The 22,063-nt window shown below is 40.8% G+C and overlaps 1 protein-coding gene across 2 annotated transcripts in view; it reads left to right on the top strand.

Moving 5' to 3' along the window:
- Positions 1–20,258, top strand: part of LEMD3 (LEM domain containing 3) — a 96,895-nt gene extending 76,637 nt beyond the window's left edge. Inside the window, exons 10-13 of one of the 2 annotated variants that reach the window (XM_067564085.1) lie at positions 12,094–12,175; positions 17,512–17,617; positions 17,695–17,773; positions 18,025–20,258. In XM_067564085.1, the coding sequence (XP_067420186.1) occupies positions 12,094–12,175; positions 17,512–17,617; positions 17,695–17,773; positions 18,025–18,188 (431 nt within the window). In that variant the 3' untranslated portion in view covers positions 18,189–20,258. The remainder of the gene's footprint in view (positions 1–12,093; positions 12,176–17,511; positions 17,618–17,694; positions 17,774–18,024) is intronic. The other variant, XM_067564086.1, reaches the window with a different exon arrangement.
- Positions 20,259–22,063: the final 1,805 nt, after the last annotated feature.

The following is a 22,063-nucleotide window of genomic DNA, read 5'->3' as shown; positions in this document are numbered from 1 at the left end:
TGTGTTTGTCAGATTCTTAAACTCTTGTGTTTAGCCATAATTCTTGTAAATAGTTCTTGCTAAAGTACATAGTGTATTTTTGGATAATTTTTAGGTATAAGGCTACCTTAAAATTACCCCATTTCCCCTTCAGGCTTACAGGCTGACTCCAAGAAGGGGTTTAAGAAATCTTCTTTATACACATTCTTCATCTCTTAATATGATACCAAAGTCAGAAGCTTAGTTTCCCTTGAGAAGGCACACCTAACAGCCCAATATGCAGTGTGCTGAGTCATCCCCACTCCTGGAATTTGACAGGAATGTCACTTCAGGCACACGTTGACGTTCATAGCCTCTGAGCAGATGGTACAGTTCAACAGTCCAATCCCTTCCTGCTCCAGGGTATTCACCAAGTGTATAACATTTACCTGAAATGAATGAGCATCTATATAGATAGGTAGGAGTATGGGGAATAAACAGGAAGAACTGGAAGTCTTAGTACATAAGCTAAATTATGACTGACTTGGCATCACTGAGGTTTGGTGGGATAAATTTCATGACTGGAATAGTGGCATACAGCAGAGATTCTCAAACTGGAAGGCACAGAATGTATTGGGGGAGTGGGGGGCGTGAGAAGCTGTAGGAAAGCAGCAGTGGCTGACCAGGCGCCCAGCTCTAAAGGGAGTGCCACAGCCAGCAGCAGCAGAAAAGTAAGGGTGGCGTGGTATTGTATTGCCACCCTTACTTCTGTGCTGCTGCTGGTGGCAGTGCTGCCTTCAGAGCTGGGTGCCTGGCTAGCAGCCACCACTCTGCCTTCAGAGCTGGGCAGTGGTGCGTGCGTGCATGCATGCATGCGCGTGCGGGGGGAATGGACATAAATGACTACGGACACAAAGAAGGGGGGCATGATCAAATAAGTTTGAGAACCACTGGCATAGAGGGAACAAATAACAAAATCCAAAGCACAAGACCTGGTAGTAATGTGAAACTCTAACTACAAAGATATCTGTTGAAAAAGTAATATGGCAAAACACATAATCTCCAGTAAGTTCTTGGAATGTGTTGGGGACAATTTTTTGTTTCAGAAAATGAAGGAATTAATCAATTAATTAATGATTCTAAGGAAAGGAGGGAGTGAGAGCAGCAGAATAAGCACAATGAACTTTAAAAAAATAGACTGGGAAGAAAATCTTACGGGGAAAAAAGGTGTTTGGGAGAACTGGCAGTTTCTCAAAGAGACAGTATTAAAAACACAACATCAAGAAGGAGAGAGAGCTATTTTGGTCTCTTACTATTCTTCCTATCTCAGGTGCTCTCTAATGACCTGAAAATCAAAAAGGAATCTCATAAAAAGTGGAAACATGGACAAACTGCTGATTACAAAAGAATAGTACAAGCATGTAGGGACAAAATCAGAAAGGCTAAGACACAAAATGAGTTCCACTTAGCAAGGAACATAAAAAGCAATAAGAAGCAGTTCTATAAATATATCAGGAGCAAGAGAAAGGGAAGCGTAAGTACACTACTTAGTTGGAAAAGATTACTTCAAGAAGGCTGAGATGTTTAATGCCTATTTTACTTCATTCTTTATTAAAAAGATTAATGGTGATTGGATGCTTATGTTAACAAGGGGGAAGGATTGCAAGCTGAAATTGGGAAATAACAGGTTCAAGTATACTTAGATAAGTTAGATGTATTCAAGTTGGCAGGGCCTGATGAAATTCACACTTAGGGTAATTAAGGAAGTAGCTGAAGCAGTCTTGGAACCATTAAGATTATCTTTGAGAACTCATGGAGGACCAGAGGACTGGAGAGGGGCAAAAATAGTACCTATCTTCAGAAAAGGGAACAAAGAGGACCTGGGGGATTATAGATGAATCAATCTAACTTTAATACCTGGAAAAATACTGGAACAATGAATTTGTAAGCACCTAGAGAATAATAGGGTGAAAAGTAATGGCCAACATGGCTTTGTCAAGACCAATTCATGCTAACCCAACCTAACTTTCATCTTTGAGCGGGGTTACTGGCCTAGTGAATAGGGTGAATGAAGTTGACGTGTCTTGATTTTAGTAAGTCTTTTGACACTACCCCACATAGCATTCTCATAAGCAAAAATGGGAAATGTGGTCTCGATTAAATTACTATTAGATGGGTACATACCGTACTCAGAGTAGTTAGCAATGGTTCACTGTCAAACAGGGAGAATGTATCTAGTGGGGTCCCGGAGAGATCTGTCCCGGATCCAGTACTAGTCAATATTTTCATTAGTGACTTGAATAATGAAATGAAGTGCCTATAAAATTTGCAGATGAGACAAAGCTGGGAGGGGTTGCAAGCACTTTGGAGGACAGGATTAGAATTCAAAATGACTGTGACAAATTGGAGAATTGGCCTGAAATCAACAAGATTAAATTCTTCTTCGAGTACTTGCTTATGTTGATTCCATGCTAGGTGTATGCACGCCCTCGTGCATGGCTTTCAGAGATTTTTTTTGCCTTAGTGGCACTCATATGGCAGTACATGAGGCACCGCTGGCCCTGCACCCCTTCAGTTCCTTCTTTCCTCCTGTGATGGTTGTTAGAACAGCTTTCTTTCTTGCAATCGAAGTGCCTAGTGGTGGTTTTTATAGATTGTTGTTAATAGTTAGTTAGTAAGTTAGAGACAGTGGTCCCGTTAGAGACATTCGCCCAGGGTCGGGGCATGCCCCAGTCCCTGAGCATCAAACCGTGTTCTGTTTATCATAAGCCTTTCCCGCTTAATGACCCCCCCACAACAGTTGCTTAAAGTGTTAAGATGAAATACACATCTGAGAAATAAGTGCAAGTTTTGCAAGGGCTTCAGACCACGGACTAAGAAAGACAGGGATATTTGCCTGAAAGCAATGTTAATGGAGGCGGCACTCAGACTGGCTTCAGAACCTTCCCGCTCTGACTGTATGCTGAGTACTTCGGCATCGGTGCAGAGCACCCCACCAGCACTGAGCCCTTCTCCACACCGTTCGCCTTCGCCAGTGTTGAAGAAGCAGCAAAAGAAACAGTGGAATTGAGGCTGTTCCCCCGTGCCAAAGAAGGATAGGAAGGCAGGGTTGGGCAAAGGATCCATGTCAGACCAGTTGCCTGCTCTGGAGCAGTTAGAGCCACCATCTCTTCCCAGGACTGCAAGCTCTTTGAGGGAGCGGAGCCCCCCTAACTCCTGGGAAGGGAAAGGGCCCCCTCCTAATAGTGCCTTCGATGTCAGAGCCCTTTCAAACAGCCGGGGACTTGATGGCCCTCCCAGTGCATCCCACTCCATTGGCCCTACCCTCAGCACCTGAGTTGGTAAGGGTACCCGTTTGCAGGGGTAAACTTGCCATGGGGCTGCCACAGTGATCAGTCGACCAGCACCATTCCCCCAAATATCAGCACCGGTCCACAACACCTCAGCCAAGGTCTCTGGCACGACGACAAAGGTCTCCGCCAACTCGGCCCTGGTTCCCGGCACCGCGCTCCCAGTCTCTGATCTGGAGGAGAGGCTCATCAGCTATGTATTGCCAGTCTCTGTCTCCACGGTAATGGTCATCACCCACACAGCACTGGTCACCGGTACCATGGTGCCAGTCACTGGACCCCTGGCACTGTGTAGCCTGACACCTTGTCGTACTCTGCTGTCCTGGCACCACTCCCCTCCTATGCATCACTACTCGGGGGAATCCTCTTACTGATCACTATCTCCCAGGCACCACTCCCCAGCTCTGCACTGCAGCTGATAGGAGACACCACCATCAGCTCCAACATGGTCCCCAATGGAAGAACTGTTCTCCTCGGAGTTGGAGGGCGAGCCCTGTCATCAGCCTTAACAAAGCAGCTCAGCAGGCGTTACCACCTTTTGGTGCTTGTTTGGCAGCGGGAGTCTAGCCTCAAGGGCAATGGCCTGTCCGGTAGTCGTACTGGAATCCATGGGGATCACAATGGCACCAGGACCCTACTCACTCCAGGCAACTGTAGCCATGTCCAAAAAACCAATCCGTGGCATCAACCGCCCTGATGCGGGATCCAGATTCGGGCTCTGATATTGGCACCGAACCACAGAACCTGGAGATAGAGAGAGCTCCCCTAGAAGAGGAGCCACCACTCCCTCCCCTGATGTTACTATCGTCATTGTTTTCCTCTTCCCTGGATGAGACAATTGCCAGCCCGGCTCCCCCAGTTCTGCTAGATGATTTTCAGGCCCACGAAGAACTACTTAAAAGGATTGCGTCCACCTTGGTCTTGGAGACTGAGGAGCTCACAGACCCTACAGACAGCTTTTTTGACATCCTGGCGGCCGTGGCACCAGCTAAAGTTGCATTACCGGTGCACAAAGGGGTGCTAAAGGTTGTCAAAGCCCTATGATAGACCCCATCCCCCCTGCCACCAATATCCAAAAGGGCCAAGAAGAAATATGTTCCGGCCAAGGCATATGAATATTTGTCTCCCCCCTCCCCCAACTGATCTCTACCGCAAATGCCTCTTAGCATTAAGTGTTGTGTTCTTAAGTAGTCGTTAATTGAATAGTTAGTGTGTTTGCTATAAATAGTTGTAAATAGTTAAGGTTTAGTCCCCTTAGGGACCTCTGCCTGATCTCCAGACTTTAAGCACTGTAAGTCTTGCGCTAAGCCCTTTCCACTTAGCGACCCCCACGACAGTTACCTGAAGTGTCTGGGGGAATCGCACAGGAAGGACAAGTACCGGATCTATAAGGCATTCAGATCAAGAACTCAGAAGGAGCAGGAAATCCATGTGAAAGCTTTACTGATGGAGACTGCCTTAACACCAGCCTTGGAGCCATCCTGCTCGTTCTCGGTGCCAAGTGCCCCGGTATCAAGAACGCCGCAGCAGACCGACTCAGCAGGGCCTTCTTACCTTGCCACTAGTGGTCTCTCCACCCGTTGGTAGCCGATATGATTTTCCGGAGGTGGGGGTTTCCCCAAGTGAGTCTCTTCGCTTCCAAGGTCAACAAGAAGTGCTGTCAGTTTTGCTCTGTTTGCGGGCTCGACAAGGGAGTGCTGTCAGATGCCTTCCTACTTCCGTGGTCAGGGAGGCTTCTGTATGCCTTCCCTCTGATTCTGTTGATTCACAGGGTCGTGTTAAAAATCAAGAGACAAGGCGAATATCATCCTTATAGCACCTGCGTGGCCCAGGCAACACTGGTTCACGATGCTCCTCGAGCTGTCCATCTCATCCCTCTCCCTCCCAGAGCTGCCACGTTGGCGCAATCTACTTTCCCAGGACTGGGGATGATTTCTGCACCCAGACCTGGAATCCCTGGAATGGGCTCACTTGTCTCAGGTGCAAGCAATACTAATGGTCAACAGGAAACCTTCCACCAGGGCTTCATATTTAGCCAAGTGGAAAAGGTTCACATGCTGGGCTACAGCCAGGCAGTCACGCCTTACCAAGCATCAATCCAGATAGTGTTGGACTACCTGCTGCACTTTAAACATCAAGGCCTAGCCACTACATCGCTGAAAGTACATCTAGCTGCTATGTCAGCCTTCCATCCTGTGATTCAAAGAAGGTCAGTTTTCTCTCACACCATGGCAGCTAGGTTCCTGAAAGGTATAGAGAGGCTTTACCCCCAGATTAGGGATCTGTTACTCCCCTGGGACCTGAACTTAATCCTCTCCAGGCTCACGGGGGCACCATTTGAGTCTTTGGCTACCTGCCCCCTTTTGCTGCTGTTGTGGACGGTAGCCTTTCTAGTTGCTATCACCTCAGCTAGGAGGGTATTTGAGATTAGGATACTTATTAAAAAACCGTGTAGGGCGGCTCTTAGGTAAGGACAAGGTCCAGTTGAGGCCCCACCTGGCCTTTTTGCCCAAGGTCGTATCACAGTTCCATTCCAATCAGGACATTTTCCTGCCTATATTCTTCCTGAAGCCACATGCTTCAGAGGAGGAACGGAGGTGGCACACTCTGGACATGCGAAGAGCCCTGGCATTCTACATCGAGAGGACGAAACCGTTCTGTAAATCCATGCAGCTGTTCGTGGCGTTGGCCGACAAGATTAAGGGCTTACCTGTCTCTTCCCAACGGAGCTCCTCTTAGATGACATCTTGCATTAGGTTTTGCTATGAGCAGGCGAAGGTTCTTCTTCCAGGAAGCGTCAGAGCCCACTCAACTAGGGTGCAGGCCTCTTTTGCAGCATTCCTGGTGCAAGTGCCTATTCAGGACGTATGCAAAGCTGCTACATAATAGTCAGTGCACATCTTTACATCCCACTACACCATTGTTCAGCAGGCAGGGGATGACACCAGCTTTGGCAGAGTGGAGCTGCTGACAGCTCATCTGTGAACTCCGAATCTGCCTCCAACGTACTGCTTATGAGTTACTTACAGTGGAATCGACATGAGCAAGCACTCAAAGAAGAAAAGACGGTTACTCACCTTGTAACTGTTGTTCTTCGAGATGTATTGCTCATATCCATTCCATGACCTGCACCCCATCCCCGTGTTGACGTTGATGGCAAGAAGGAACTGAGGGGGCATAGGGCTGGTGGCGCCTTATGTACCACGGCATGTGTGTGGGACTCCAGGGGGCACTAAAGCCAGCCCTACGGATACTGCTAAGGGGAAAAAACTCGGGTAACCATGCACACCTACAATGGAATGAACATGAGCAACACATCTCGAAGAACAACCGTTACAAGGTGAGTAACCGTCCTTTCAATAAAGATAAGTGCAAAGTATTGGACTTAGGAAGGAAAAATCAAATGCACAACTACAAAACAGGGAGTAGTAAACCTGTGAAACTGTAATACTGCAGAAAGGGATCTGTGGGTTACAGTGGATCACAGATTGAATATGAGCCAACAGTGGGATGCAATTGTGAAAAAGGCTAATAGCCTGGCTGTATTAACAGGAGAGTCAAAGCTGACATAGGAGGTAATTGTCCTGCTCTGTTCAGCACTGGTGAGGCCTCAGATGGAGTACTGGGTTGAAACTTGGGTGCCATGCTTTAAGAAAGATGTGGACAAGTTGGAGAGAGTCAAGAGGAGAACAATAAAAATGGTGATAAGATTTAGAAAACCTGATCTATGGGGAAAGGTTAAAAGAAACTGGGCATGGAGAAAGGAGAATAAAAAACAGTCTTCAAATACATTAAGGTCTGTTACAAAGAGGACAGTGATCAATTGTTCTCCATGTCTGCTGATGGTAGGACAAGAAATAAGGGTCTTAATCTGCAGCAAGGGAGTTTTAAGTTAAATATTAGGAAAAACCTTCTGTCTAAGGATAGTTAAGTATTGGAATAGGCTTCCAAGGAAGGTTGTTGAATCTCCCTCAGTGGAGGTTTCTAAGAACAGGCTAGACCAACACCTGTCGTATGTATACTTGGTCCTGCCTCAGCACTCAGGAGCTGTAATAGATGACCTCTAAAGATCCTTTCCAATCCTCTATTTCTGTGATTTCTATCATTCCTAAAAAGCAAAATTACATCAAGAACTGACCTGCCACTTGTATAAATATGCTACCTGTTTAATTCTCTGGAACTCTATATCACTCCACACTCCAACCCACCTAAAGGATTACTCTTTTATTGAGACAATCCCGGATTCAAAACCAGGCCAGAGCTTTTCTTGTAGAAGACATATTCCTAAAGATACAACCAAAGCAGACAACTGTTTTGAGCCCTTGTCCACGTGATTGTTGATCCTTCAGAGAATTCTAATAAGATTGGTGAGGCATGATTTCTCTTTACAAAACCCTTGTTGTTTCTTCCCCAACATTTCGTGTTCATCTATGTGTGATAATTCTGTTCTTTTCTATTGTTTCAGCCAATTTGCCTGGTACTAAATTTAGACTTTACCAGTTTGTAGTTGCCAGGATTGCCTCTAGAGCAGTGGTTCTCAAACTTTTTGTATTGGTGACCTGTTTCACATAGCAAGCCTCTGTATATGGCCCCTGTGGGTTCCCCACTCGTACTTCGCCCCTAACCCCTGCACTGTGCCCTCTTTACCCCTAACCCCTGCACCCCCCCGGGGAAACATAGCTGCATGCACGGAGCAGCTGGTATTACTGCTTGCTCTCACCTCAAAAGCTGTTCCTCCACGCACCTCTAGGGGGCTGCGAGGAGTGGGGGGGGGTAAGAAGCACATTCAGGGCTCCCTGCATCCAGCTCACTTTCCCCATTTGGGCTGCATAAGGGGAGGGCAGAGAGCAGCAGCTCCTGATGCTCGCCTCACAGCACAACCCGGGTGGGGAACGTGACTTGGATGCAGGGAGCCCTGGCGTTGCTTCTTGCTCCCACCTCTCCCCCCAGTTCCCTAGGGGGATGCGGAAGAACGTGGGGAGGGGCAGTGAGCAATATCTGTGTGTCACTGCTCCCGCCACCCTCCCCATGTTCCTCCGCCAGGAGGAAGCAGAAAGGTTCACAGCCCTGTGCTTGGCTGGGGCTCACAGCTCACAACCCCCACATAACCACGATGCGACCCCCTGAAGAATCGCAATCCCCAGTTGGAGAACCAATGCTCTAGAGCCTTTTTTTAAAAAAAAGTGTTATATTAGCTATCCTCCAGTCATGTGGTACAGGGGCTGATTTAAGTGATCGGTTACTTACCACAGTTAGTAATTCAGCAATTTCCTATTTGAGTTCCTTCAGAATTCTTGGGTGACTACCATCTGGTCCAGGTGATTTTTTTATTGTTAAATTTATCAGTTTTGTTCCAAAACCTCCTCTATTGATACCTCAATCTGGGACAGTTCCTCAGATTTCTCACCTAAAAAGAATGGCTCAGGTGTAGGAATCTCTCTCACATCTTCTGCTGTGAAGAACAATGCAAAGAATTCATTTAGTATTTGGCAGGCTTCCTGCTTCTAACATACTTAGAAATTTTTTTGCTGTTTTTATGTCTTTTGCTAGTTGCTCTTCAAATTCTTTTTTGGCCTGCCTAATTGTACTTTTACATCTGCCAGAGTTTGTTCCTTTCTATTTTCCTAGGTAGGATTTCAGTAAGTTTCCATGCAGCTTGCAGGCATTTCACCCTTGTGATTGTTCCTTTTTAATTTCCATTTAACTAGCTTTCTCATTTTTGTGTAACTCCCTTTTTTGAAGTGAAATGCTATTGTGGGTTTTTTTGGTATTCCCCCTTTTCCTCCCACAAGGATGTTATATTTAATTACATTATGGTCTCTATTACTGAGCAATTCATCTATATTCACCTCTTGGACCAGATCCTGTGCACTACTTAGGACTAAATCAAAAATTGCCTCTCCTCTTGTAGGTTCTAGAGATAGCTGCTCCAAGAAGCAATCATTAATGATGTCTAGAAATTTATCTCTGCATCCTGTCTTGAGATGACATGTACCCAGTCAATGTGAGGATAGTTAAAATCCCCCATTATTATTGAGTTTTCAGTTTTTGTATCCTCTCTAATGTCCCTGAGCATTTCAGAGTCACCACCACCATCCTGGTCAGCTGGTCAGAAGTATATTCCTATTACTATGCTCTTTTATTATTCAAGCATGGAATTTTTATCCATAAGGATTTTGTGATCATTTGATTCATTTAATATTTTTCTATGTTTGATTTTATGCTTTCACATACAGTGCTATTCTCTCACAAGCAAGCCCTACTCTGTCATTCCTGTATATTATATAGCTTAGTATTATCGTGTCCCATTGATTATCATCATTCCACCAAACTTCTGTGATGTCTATTGAATCAATATCATCATTTAATACCAGGCACTCAAGTTCACCTATCTTAGTATGTAGACTTCTAGCTTTTGTATAAAAGCACTTATAAAATTTGTTAATATTTAGTTGTCTGCCTTCATATGATGTTATTGGATTGGACCCTTTCATTTGACTGTTTCTCTTCAGCTCCTAACCTGAACTATATAAACTTCTCTCCTTTCCTCTTTACGAGGATATAGAGAATTCCTGTTAATAGAGCATCTCCTAGAAAGTCTCTGTCAGAACCATGTGCTTCTCTGCAGGGTTCACAGCAAGGTTACATTAGAGTGTAGCATTTTAATTTACAGGTGCACTAACATGCCAGTGTTCTCCTTTCTGAAAATTGTGACCTAAGTAAGCACGGTATTTAAAAAATAATACAAGAATCTCACAATGGAATTTGTGAAGTGGGAAGCTGTTGAAATTCACAAGAGCAGGTAAAACTGTGGGAGAGTATAATACACAGGTTTGGTTGCTGTTCAGTCGCTCAGCAGAGTTATTTCCACTTCATTACTGTGGCAGCACACTTTCTTTTGCAGCGTATAAGCATTTTGTAAAGTTGACTGAATTTTCATCGTGTTGGCATATGGTCCCTTTACAAGTAATCTGCACATCACTCTATTCTAATTAAAACAATGTGCTGAATAACCCTAATTGCTAACAATCAGCACATAATTCCTCCCCGCACACCTGTTCTGGTCCACCACAGATCACTACTTTCAGCCTGGTGTGGTGCCCCAGTGTACAATATGCTGAAGATAGTCCGTCCTCCTTTGATCTGCTGGAGCCAACCTACAAGAATAAGTCCCCTTTATTTTTTTTAATGTTGCTCAGTTCTGTAAAGTTTTTGTTTTATACACTATGTATAATCTTTATATTAAGGGGGAACAATTTACAGAACCATGTGCTCTGTTAGAAAAGGACTTGCCCTTACTCTGTAGCCAGGTTCAAAGGTTGGTGCATTGTTACCAGCATATTACACATTACCCCAAGCCAAAACAATCATATAAATATGATTAAAAATCATATAAATATTATTACTAATAATAATCATCATATAAATATAAATATGATTTTAAAAATCGAACACGTCAACAGTAACAGAAGCAGATCTATGGAGCCACTAGTCCAAAGAATTCAGGCAACTAGTGTTAGAATCACTTTGGAACTTGATCAAGAAAGGGATTTTCCATGAGTCAGGATTGGCTTTAATTCTGAACATCCTAACTTTATTTTTGTCTCTAACTTTCTACAAAACACTTGATCTAATTTCCTCAGCTCTCCAAAGTAAAAGATAACACATGTATCTGCCCCCCTTCCAAAGAAAAACCAGAACGAAAAACAACAAAAACCCAGACTTGAATCAAGTGATATTGATATTCAGTGATACCTTTCTTCAACCACCTATGTTTGACTTCTCTAGCAAGCATCTCTGCTTTTTTTCTGTGCTAGTGAGTTTGAATGTAAAGCTATCCTTGAATTAATCTGTAAGGCTACTAACCCACTCCTTCAGATTTCTACTTAAAACTCTTTGACTGTGACACCTTCAAGAAAGAGCTAACTATTAATGGTTAGACTGTGCAGAAATGGCAGTTTAATTATTTCTTCAGAAAACTTTTCAGATATAGAACAATTTGTGCAATAGCTAAACTATGTAACCACATCCTTATTTTCACTCTCCTCATCCTTCTCTTCTTTGTAAACCTGGTGTGTTTTTTGTTTTTAAAATTAAATTGTAAGCTCTTTGGCTCAAGGACCATTTCTACCTGTGTGTATGCAGTTCTAATGTCCCTATAGTGTCCGTATCCTGATTGGGGGGCCTTCAGATGTCACTGCAGTACAAAGAATTAATAATGCAAACTAAGATCTTGTTGTACTGAAACACCATCTGTCCCTATTTCTTAGTAGATTCTGATGAATAATAGAATACCCAAAGGGTAGTATAAATGAAAAGTTCACCATAAAATTACATCCTTAATAACATACTGGCACGTAATAATTAAAACCGAACAATTACTACATACATCCTTGTCAAATTTAAACAAATTAGCAATAACTTGCATTTCAAGCAAATCATAGAATCATGCAGTGTCTGCATTAGGTCTAGCACACAACTTTTTGGCAATCTAGAATTCGTTTGCCATCCAGTATATGGGCCTGAACATCAGGACTAATATTTTGAAACCCAGAAATTACTTTTTTTTTCAGATACATATCAGCTATTTTTCTCAATAATACTAGTCTCTATGGGAACACTGTAATTTGTTGAACAATATTTTCTTTCATATTGTGGAAGGAAGATTTTTTTACTCTTAAATTCAAGGCAACAAAAGGATTAAATGTAAAGATGAGATGTTTGTAAACTAGATAGTATTGTATTCATCACTTAATACTGTTAAATCCATTTCTTTTTCTTGTAGCATTTCATCTAGATAGAAGAAATTCACCACCAAACAGTTTGACACCATGTCTAAAGATTCGCAATATGTTTGACCCAGTCATGTAAGTAAATGTGGTCGTACTCCAAATACTATTTTCAATGTGCCTTAGGACAGGATGGAAAAATTTCTTTCTTCAAATCCCTCCTGAAAATGCATCACATCTCAAAGACTTCAAGCCCCAATATTCACGTCAAAGAAATAGTATCTTACATAAGCAAAAAATTAACATTCAGGACATGTGCATTGCCAACCAAAGTGAACACAGAATCTTACTGCCTTTACCTTCATCTTCCCTTTCCTCTTGCTTTTTGGTGTTAGCATTCTGTGGACCACTTCCTGAACAATAGTGTGTAATTAGTCATCTACTGTCCAAATACACTCACCCTGGCCCTCCTCTGCTTGTTTGTAAAAATGTTTAATTTTCTGGACCACCAAAAAAGACACTGGAGCTTCTGTGGCCTACCTGCAACATACTGCATTGGCTGTCAACTTAAAGATACAGTCTTAAATTTGCACAGTTTGGATTTAAAATGTTAAACATTCGGGTGTTTCCTGTTCCCTTGGGTCTTGATCACCAGCCCAGTCTAGGGGAAGGTTGCCTCTCTTAAGATGTGTATTGTAAATTATCAGGCACTGTTAGCTAAACATGATTGTAAACTGAGATGCAACGTCCATGTTTCTGAGAAATTACCAGAGGATGCAAGGAAGGAATTTAAGACTTTCCTTACAGAAGGTTGCATGGTGACTAAGACACCATTCCAGTCTGCACTTCATGTGGCTAATGTGTCTTGTAGAGTGAGCGCCTTTGCAGTAAATGTGAGGAGAGCCTTCTGGTTAGAGAACATGGGAATAGCTATGGACATTCAACAAATGATCAGAGGCATTCCGTTTGGCAGTTTTATCTTCATTTTCAGATAAAACTGATGAGACCTTGCATTCTTTTAAAGACTCTCAAGAACACTTTGCTTTTTAGGGGTCTGTAGAGGTATATAGACTTCTAACTGTAGCACAACACAAGCAGTACATCCTCAGTCAGCTGTAGGGAGGCAAGCCATTTGACTTCTCCTTTGAGGACAAACTATACAGTTGCCAGCAACAGCCAATCCTCCTTCCTCCTGCCTCACCCCAATTTGGGAACAGGCAATCACATTTACTCAGTGCTTTGGAATCTGTAAGGTTAGACAAATGGATCCTAAGCACTGAGAAACAGAGACATTCTGTCTAGTTTCTGTCCATCCTCCTTCCCCTCCTAGCTATCCCGTCCTTTCTCAGGGACCCATCTCATAAATCAGTACTCCTTCAGAAAGTTCAGACTCTTCATTCTAGGAGCCATAGAAGAAGTACTCTTTCAACATTGGGAAAAAGATATTATTTATAATACTTTGAGTCATGAGGGTATGGAGGGGGTCTGAGACCCATTCTAGATTTTTGAAATCTCAACAAGTCAATCAAGTATCAAGAGTTTTTATGGTCTCCCTAGCATTGATTATTCCTTCCCTAGATTGCAATGCTGGTTTGCTGCCCTTGATCTCAGGACACTTTCTTTCATTGTAGTCTTGCCAAGTCATGGAAAGCTTCTAAGTTCTGTGATAGTATGACATCATTATCAGCATACGTTACTTTCCTTTGGTCTGTCATTGGTCCCAGAAGTATTCACCAAGAGCATGGCGGTGGCAGTGGCCTACCTAAGGGAGGAAAGGAAAGAAAGTCTTCTCTTACTTGTATGATTGGTTAGTTCACAGCAGATCTGAACATCACATACTCCATGACATCCGGTTCATCCTCCATTTTTTCCGACAGTTTGGGACTTACGCTGAACAAGGGGAAAACTACATTAGTTCCAACACAGAAAATCAAGTTCATTGGAACCCTACTTGAGTCTATGAATTTGATTGGTTCAAATCTCTCCTGAAGGAGAAAAGCATTCTCCCACTGCATCAGTCTCTCAATTCATGTTGCACTACCACAGTCTGAGCCTGTCTAAGCTTATTAGGCCATGTGGCCGTATGTATTTATGTGACCCAATATGCCAGGCATGGCCTTACACATCCCTTAGAGAAGCAGGTCCATGTACCTTCTATGATCCTAACATCTTTTAAATGGTGGATGGATCAGAACAGCATATGCAGGGATGTGCCATTTTCTCATCCCCTTCCATCGAAGGCATTCATTATAATGTATCCTTGATAGTATGGGGTGCTCAGCTAGAAGGTTTGCAAACCCATCTGTTATGGATGGAACACGAGTCGACCCTTCATTATCAATATTCTCAAACTTCAAGCAATTTGCAAGGCTTGCTGTGCTTTTCTGCCTCCCGTCAAGGGCTTGTTGGTCTAGATGCTGTCCAATCAGCTTTATCAAAAGCAATGAAACTGAGACTTTTGCATGGAGGAGGGCATTGTTCCCCAAAACCTGTTGATCAGTCATCTCAGTAGGAAACTTTCCCAAAATCACGAATGGTCTCTGAAGAACAGTGTGCTCAGAACTCTTTCAGGTCTGAGGTATTTCATTGATTGACCTATTTGCAACATAAAAACAAGAAATGCCATCATTCTGGTTTCAAGTGGGTCACAGTGCAGACTCATTTGCTGATGTGTTTCTCCTGCAGTGGGGGCAGAGTCTCCTGTGCAAATTCCTCCACACCCCCTCCATTCTGCTTATCCCACAGGTGATCCTCAAGTTGATGGAAGATCATGCCAGATGATTCTTAAAGCTCAGCATGGTTGAGACATTGCTGGATCTCAGATCTTCACAGCCTCTTCATTCGTCATCTCTGCATCTTCTTCCAGACCTATTATCCCAATAGCACAGGCAGATATTGCACCCAGCTCTGAAGAGCCTGCACCTTACAATGTAGCTATTGAATGGTAAAATCAGGTGGAGAACTGCTCAGTGGTAGTTCAGGAGTTATTGCTTAACCCATTAGATCTGCTTATTTAGCCAAGCGGAAGCAGCTTTCAATTTGGTCCACTCTCTGGGACATACTTCTATTAGAAACTAGGGTTCAAGACATATTTGGTCTATCTGTTACATCTCAGATCCTTGTGCCTTTCTGTAAGCTCCCTGAGAGTTTACTTAGCAGTGATCTTAGCAATTCTCCCTCCAGTTAAGGGAACATCCATTTTTTTGAATCGGATGGTTTCTAGATTTTTTTAAAGGATTTGTTCTACTTTTTCCTTTGGCAAACGATGCATTGCCACCTTGGGACTTTAACTTTGTATTCGCTGCTTTAATTGGCCCTCCATTTGAGTCTGTGGCCACCTCTTCTTTGCTTTACCTGTGTCAGAAGACATCTTTTCTCATAGCCATCATCTGAGCCAGTGAGGTAAAGTAGCTTTGAGGCCACATCCCAAGTTCCTGATTAAAGTGGTATTACTTTCATCTGAACCAAATGGTATACACACTGTTTTTCCCAAACCCACACTTCTATAAGGATGAAGAATGTCTGCATACTTTGAATGAAAGGACAAGCAGTTACAGCACAGACAATTTCTAGACGGATAACTTCTGGTATTACCATGATTTATGGGGTAGCAAAACCCCTTGTCCACAGAGGTTGTTGGCTGCTCAAGAAGAGCTCACATTACTTCAGTGACTTATCTAAAAGACATTCCTGTTCTGAATATTTGTAGGGATGCTACTTGGACCTCAGGGCATATGTCTTCACTCATCATTTTGCCAGGATGATTGCTTGGCGATCTGATGCAAATTTTGGAAATTTACTCACTATTTAAGTAGACTGTGAGCCCTACCTACCAATGCTGCTTGTAAGTCACATGATCGGAATACATATGTGTAACCATTCAAACAAGAAAAACAGTTACTTGTATTTGTTCTTTGAGATGTGATTGCACCCATGTGTATTCCACGACCCATCCTCTCTCCCCTCTGCAGCAGGGTCTTGTCTCACCATGTTTCTGATGTAAAGAACTGATGGGGGAGAGGGTGTCTGGGCACTGCTGCCCTTTTAAAGCCTTGGGAGGAGCCATTAGGCTGTGTGCGCCACGTGTGCTGCGCTGACAGGTACTGCCACAAAAAGCTCCAGCTGGCGCATACAAACCTATGTGGAATACAGTTGCCACAACATCTCAAAGAACAACAGTTACAATACACCTAAGTCACCGTTTTTTCCTTTACCGAGCTTTTCTGCAATACACTATGAAAAATCTGAAAAAGTCAAGTCCCAGTTGACTGAAGGAAACAGAATTTATATCTTTGTTCACGCTCCGTGATGCTGGGAGATGTTCTGATGTCACACTGTTGGACAGCATGTATAAGTTAGATAGGTGTCTCATAAATAAGAAGTTCTATCCCACATACCTATTGAAATAGAGAGAAGGCTGGCTCCTCTCCCTGCAACCCTCTTCTTAGCACCTCCTGGTTGCTGGAATAGGATCTTTGCTATTCTACTGCCAGAGCCTTTCGGGTTTTTATGAGCTCTTCTTTTATGAGTGCCTTCCAGTAGTCCTACATATAGTGTGTTCAAGCAGCAGTATTGTGAAATTTAAATAATTATTAACCTCTTTCAGTTTGGGTTCCATTTTAAATGATTACAGTAAAATTGTCCAATGTTTCATTAATATTTGCTACTGTTGCTTGGCAAAGCTACGAGTAAAAGCAGATAAACTGGAACTGTCTGTTTTGCAAACTCAGGTGGAGAAAATATTGGGTGCACAATTAAAAAGGTATTTTTGACACCATAAGGGAAAAACTTAACAATCTGTAGAAATTGGTTTAGGCCCTGCACTTCAGGGAAAACTTCCTACTCTCCCAATGATATTTTAAGCACTGGGTTAGATTCTTAGGTGTTGCCTTTTGATAAAACAAATTCTATGCAAAAGTACTATATCTCTTAAGAAGCTTTTTCTTGAGAGTTGTATTTTTTTATAGCTAATTTATGTTGGCGTAGTCTGTAGGTTCTGCTATTAAGTATAAGTCTATTTGTACTTAGTCTCCCTGTCAAACTCCTGATCTCTGCATTTGGGGGATAGTGGGTTAAGGAAGAGTACGCAAATTTGACCTTCGCTTCATAATGTGATAAATTAATTGTAGTTAAATATTCCTTTACAGTGTAAAAAGATAGTTTCAAAATGCTATCTTCTATATTGAAACTTGTAAAAAAAGGTTGGTTTATAGTAGATTTTTCTGATGTACAAATTACTTCATAAGGGAAGACATACATTTCTAAAACTGGATTAAATAAATAAACTTGAAATGCATATCCAAAAGTTAATGTTACTACATATTAATATATAATTAACATACTTTGCATGTTCTTTTGAACATTTCTTTTTAAAAAAATAAAAATTAATGAGAATCAGACTTCTTAATAGAAATGTAAAAAACCATGTTCATGCATACTCTTTCATTATTTCTTCTCTTAATTGTTTTACGTAGGGAAATTGGTGATCACTGGCATTTGGCAATTCAAGAAGCAATCTTGGAAAAATGCAGCGATAATGATGGAATTGTTCATATTGCTGTGGACAAAAGTTCACGTGAGGTAAATGCATTTCCAGTATTCCCTTTATATGTTTTGGCTTGTTGGTCTTAAACTTAAATTTATTTTTCTCACCACAGGGTTGTGTATATGTCAAGTGTCTGTCTCCGGAATATGCTGGAAAGGCTTTTAAGGCATTACATGGCTCTTGGTTTGATGGTAAGACGTTGGGGGTTATAAACTGGGGGAAATGCAGCTATTGTCATTTTTAACTAGCACTGTAAGATGGTTTCTAACTAAAATATTAAGCAATAACAAATGCGTTTTGATTATTTTTTTAAATAGGTATGAATTACATGGCAATTTGTTGATTGTATCAGTGTATTGAAGTGTTTATATAACTTATAGTATATTATCTGCTAAACTAAATGTAATGGTCTAAACTAGTACTTGATTGTATTTTACTACAGGAAAGCTGGTAACAGTAAAATACCTGCGGCTAGATCGATATCATCATCGCTTTCCCCAGGCTCTTACTTGCAACACACCATTGAAACCATCAAACAAACACATGAACTCAATGTCACATCTTCGTCTACGGACAGGCACAACTAACTCTCAGGGAAGCTCCTGAGAAGACTTTCTACAACTGCTAGGACTGTTACTTGCAGCAGGAAAATTCCTGTTTGGCTGCCGTCTTCCTTTTTTAGTGCTTTTTGTATGTAATATTTTCATTGATTAAATAAAAGTCTGAACACTCCAGAAATCTTGTTTTTAAAGGAACATAGTAATGAGGCAGTAATACTGAGCTGACAAAAACAGTTGCTTCAGGAAGTTTTTGGAGCTCGAGTAAACCAATACGTTTAATTTTTGCATGAAGAACACTGAATATATTAAACATTTTCAGATGTGGTGGCTGTATTTTTTGCACCAAGAAGTGTTTTGATAACAATCCAAAAGCATGGAGAAAAGAAGACTTCTTCCTGTATTTCCATAGTTTCCTGTGAAATAATCTTATGGGTATTTTGTAACAAACCACCTACAGTTCCTGATGGCGAATAAGTAAAAAATGTTAATTTTTCATTCTAATCTTTCTGTTGCTGTATTCATTTGCTGCACCTGAGGTATGGAAAATTAATTTGGCTTTAGTGGTTGCATATAAGTGTGAGGGAAAACAGAAATTGAATGCAGATGTACTGTTTTTTGTACATAAGTGTAAATGCTGGTGGTGGCAAAAGTAGTCTTGTTTTGTAAGGATGTCTGCATTAAAGCAGTGAATAAGCTTCCTATTTTATTTATAATCTAATGTTTTATATAGTTTTGGCTGTAGCATCACATAAACGTCAAACAGCCAAACACCTTAAAGTATTAGATACAAGTTAAATATCTTTTATAGGTTTTATATTGAAATATCTGACTATGATTTTGTGTGAAAGGTCTGATACCAATTGTAGTGGATTCAAATTTATGTGAGCAATAAAGAAGCAATTGGCAGATACTGGAAAAATATTTTGTGAAAAGCTGTATTTATTACAAATACCAGGACTGTGACAAAGTACTATTGGGATTAAGTAACTTTCCTAATATATTTATAACTTTAAATACGTTTTAATTAATCAGTTACCTGTAAAATTAACAACGGTGCATATTTGTTGCAACAAAATTTTGGTTCATGATTCAGAAATATAAGTGTACAAGTGAGTTACTTTATTTCAATGTTAAATTTATGTATTAACATTTATTTACTCTTAGTAACTGCAGAATTGTTGCTGAGAAATTTTCATTGCAAATCTAAGACTATTGGCTACACTGTTCCCACATTTATACAAGATAATTTTGTCTATAATTATCCAGCTGAATATTGCATAGGTGGTGAAACTGGAAGTGCACCAGTTACAATAAATTTAGTAAAACTCACTTTCATTCTTTTGTAGATATGAGGGATTTGCAGCATGGACTTGCACAAATAATGCACATTTTTCTTATGGTTCATTAAACATGATGCACACTATTCTGCAACAGAAAATCCTATTGTGCCTTACCTTGTGCTTTTGTAGGCACCATGTTTATTATTGGAGGATTTGTTATCTGAAAATTTTTTAATTCTCAGTTTTACGTCTCAGATGCTAACGAATGAGTATATATAATATATATAATCTGCCATGCAAATTTCTACTCATGAGGGACAAGTACATATTTTTGATGAATGAGTAGATTTTATGTCAGGTCTGGTAGATTTTCATGAGTTTCACTATATATACATATATGTATATGTTTAATATACATGTATATGTATTATGTGTGTATATAAACTGATTTTGCTGTATTTGATGTGCATCATAGTGATTTGTTGACCTGATCTTAGTGAGCCCATCTTGTGACCTGTTGCAAGAGTGAATGTAAAAATAGTTGTGGCATTTTAAAAGGTCACCTTTTGATGCAGATGCATCATTTTCTTGCTTCTAAAATATATTTCTTGTAAACACTGTACATTTTATTATTGTAATATGTACTATTATGCATCTTATTTTACCTAAAACTGTTAAATTGACCAATATCTCTCCCTGCAAGACAGATGGGAATGTGTATAGTATCTGGAATTTGAGAAAAATCAGATATTTGATGTAATTTGTCACCTGTCCTGTAAAAAAAACAAAAAACAACCAAACAAACAAAAAACAAAACTCTAATTAAAGGTTTATTATGAGTTTTTAATATGTGTCTCAACTTTTAGATCTTCAGAACTCTCTCTCTGGTTTTTATATTTGCCTGACTTTGGGGAGTAGGTGAGGGAGAAGGAAGAGCTTTGTTGCTACAGCCATTTCAAGTTTTAACAAAAACTCATGTTCTCTAGACACGTTAGGCTATGCTATACTGCTGATTTAATATGTACTTTAACTCCACTAAAGACTGATCTTGAGCTGAGAGGTCACTGACATTGAGAACAGAGGAGAGTGTGGGAGTTCCAAGGAGTGTGTATCTTATTTTTGTAATATATTCTAAGGCCAGAAGGGACATTATGATTACTTAATCTGACCTGCATAACACAGGTCAAAGAACCTCATCCAAAAATGTCAGCAGCATCAAGCTCATAACTTCTCTTTGAGCAATAGCATATTTTTAGAATCCATCATATCCCTAGGTAGATTATTTCAATGACTGATTACCCTCACTCTTAAACTGCATCTTATTTCTAGTGTGAATTTGTCTAGCTTCAACTTCCAACCATTGGATTTCTTTATGCTTTTTCTGGTAGATATTTACTATGACCAATCTCTTCCCCATGCAGGTACCTGTAGACTGTGACCAAATCGTTTATTTGATTAAAGTATTGTATGTTTTCCCCAAAAGTTAAGACTACAATAGGTGCCTATTCCTAGAGACTAGAATGTTTCATAGGTGTCTTAAAGTCTAAGCTGTGTTACCGTACTAGGGAAATTGTAACCTGCATGTTTTGAAATAGCAAAATGTGAGAGCCCCACTGCATCGAAGAAATTCCCTATAGATTTGAGGTTAAATTACAAAAAAGAGGGTATGGGCATGGGAAGGTGACAAACAGCCTACTCAGAAAACTTCTCAAAAACAGTTCGGAGCTATGATTACTTGTAGTCAAAGTTGGAAATATTTTAATGTTTCCTAGTTTCCTTTAGGCTGACAAAGTTTTTTTTCTGGTTGTGAAACATGGGCACAGATTTCTTTAGAAACATCTATTTTTTGTTAAATCTTCTGGTTTTGCAGAACAGTTTTCTTTAGCTATGTTGCAGTTCTGGCTTCTAAATTCAGCCAGTTGTATTTGAAGTTCTTGATGCCTTTGAAGAACAGTAAAGAAAAAGGTTATTAATTATAGAAACACATCTCATATCTTACCCTTTTTGTTAAATGTTGTATGCGGTACTTGACATATAAAATAGACCATGATGAACACTCCTCCTCTTTTGTTGCTACTCTGCATAATGACACCATTTTTTTTTCCTGATAAAATTCTTAAATATCCAACATTTTTTCTCTGGCCATGTGTGGGGGTAGCTGGTAAAGCTAGCATTGCCACATGGACTACTAATCTTCAGATACAGGTAAAGCTGTACTCAAGGCTGTTAAGACACTTGGCACTAAAGTGGTTAAACTAGTAAACTACATAACTAACTGAATAATACCCATCTTTCCTATCCTCTGCCCTCATAAATATATGTTCTCTGAGAGACCAGTTGCTCCATTAACTGTAGGTTTAATCTTGCTACAGTGAGAAGGGAAATAAAGACCATGTCACCCTTGATTGCTTGCTTGACCAAAAAGCTGTTATAGGTGAGAGGTGGTTTCTTTCAGTCTGAGTGAGGGAGTCAACACCATTAAGAGAAAATAACTATTGAGATTTTGCCACTATGAGCTTTCCTATCACCATTTCCTTGCTACTTTATTTGTTTTTAAAGAAAAAACATTAATGGAGCTGGTCACTCTACCACCTCCTTTCCTGTTTACATCAAATTATTTTCAATATATAATCTGGAATTG

Source organism: Emydura macquarii, unplaced genomic scaffold (assembly GCF_026122565.2).
Source record: "Emydura macquarii macquarii isolate MOO-44397 ecotype Brisbane River unplaced genomic scaffold, CSIRO-AGI_Emac_v2 contig_2636, whole genome shotgun sequence".
Lineage (NCBI taxonomy): Eukaryota > Metazoa > Chordata > Testudines > Chelidae > Emydura > Emydura macquarii.
Note: the sequence above shows the minus strand (reverse complement) of the source record. Positions and strands in the feature narration are given on the sequence as shown.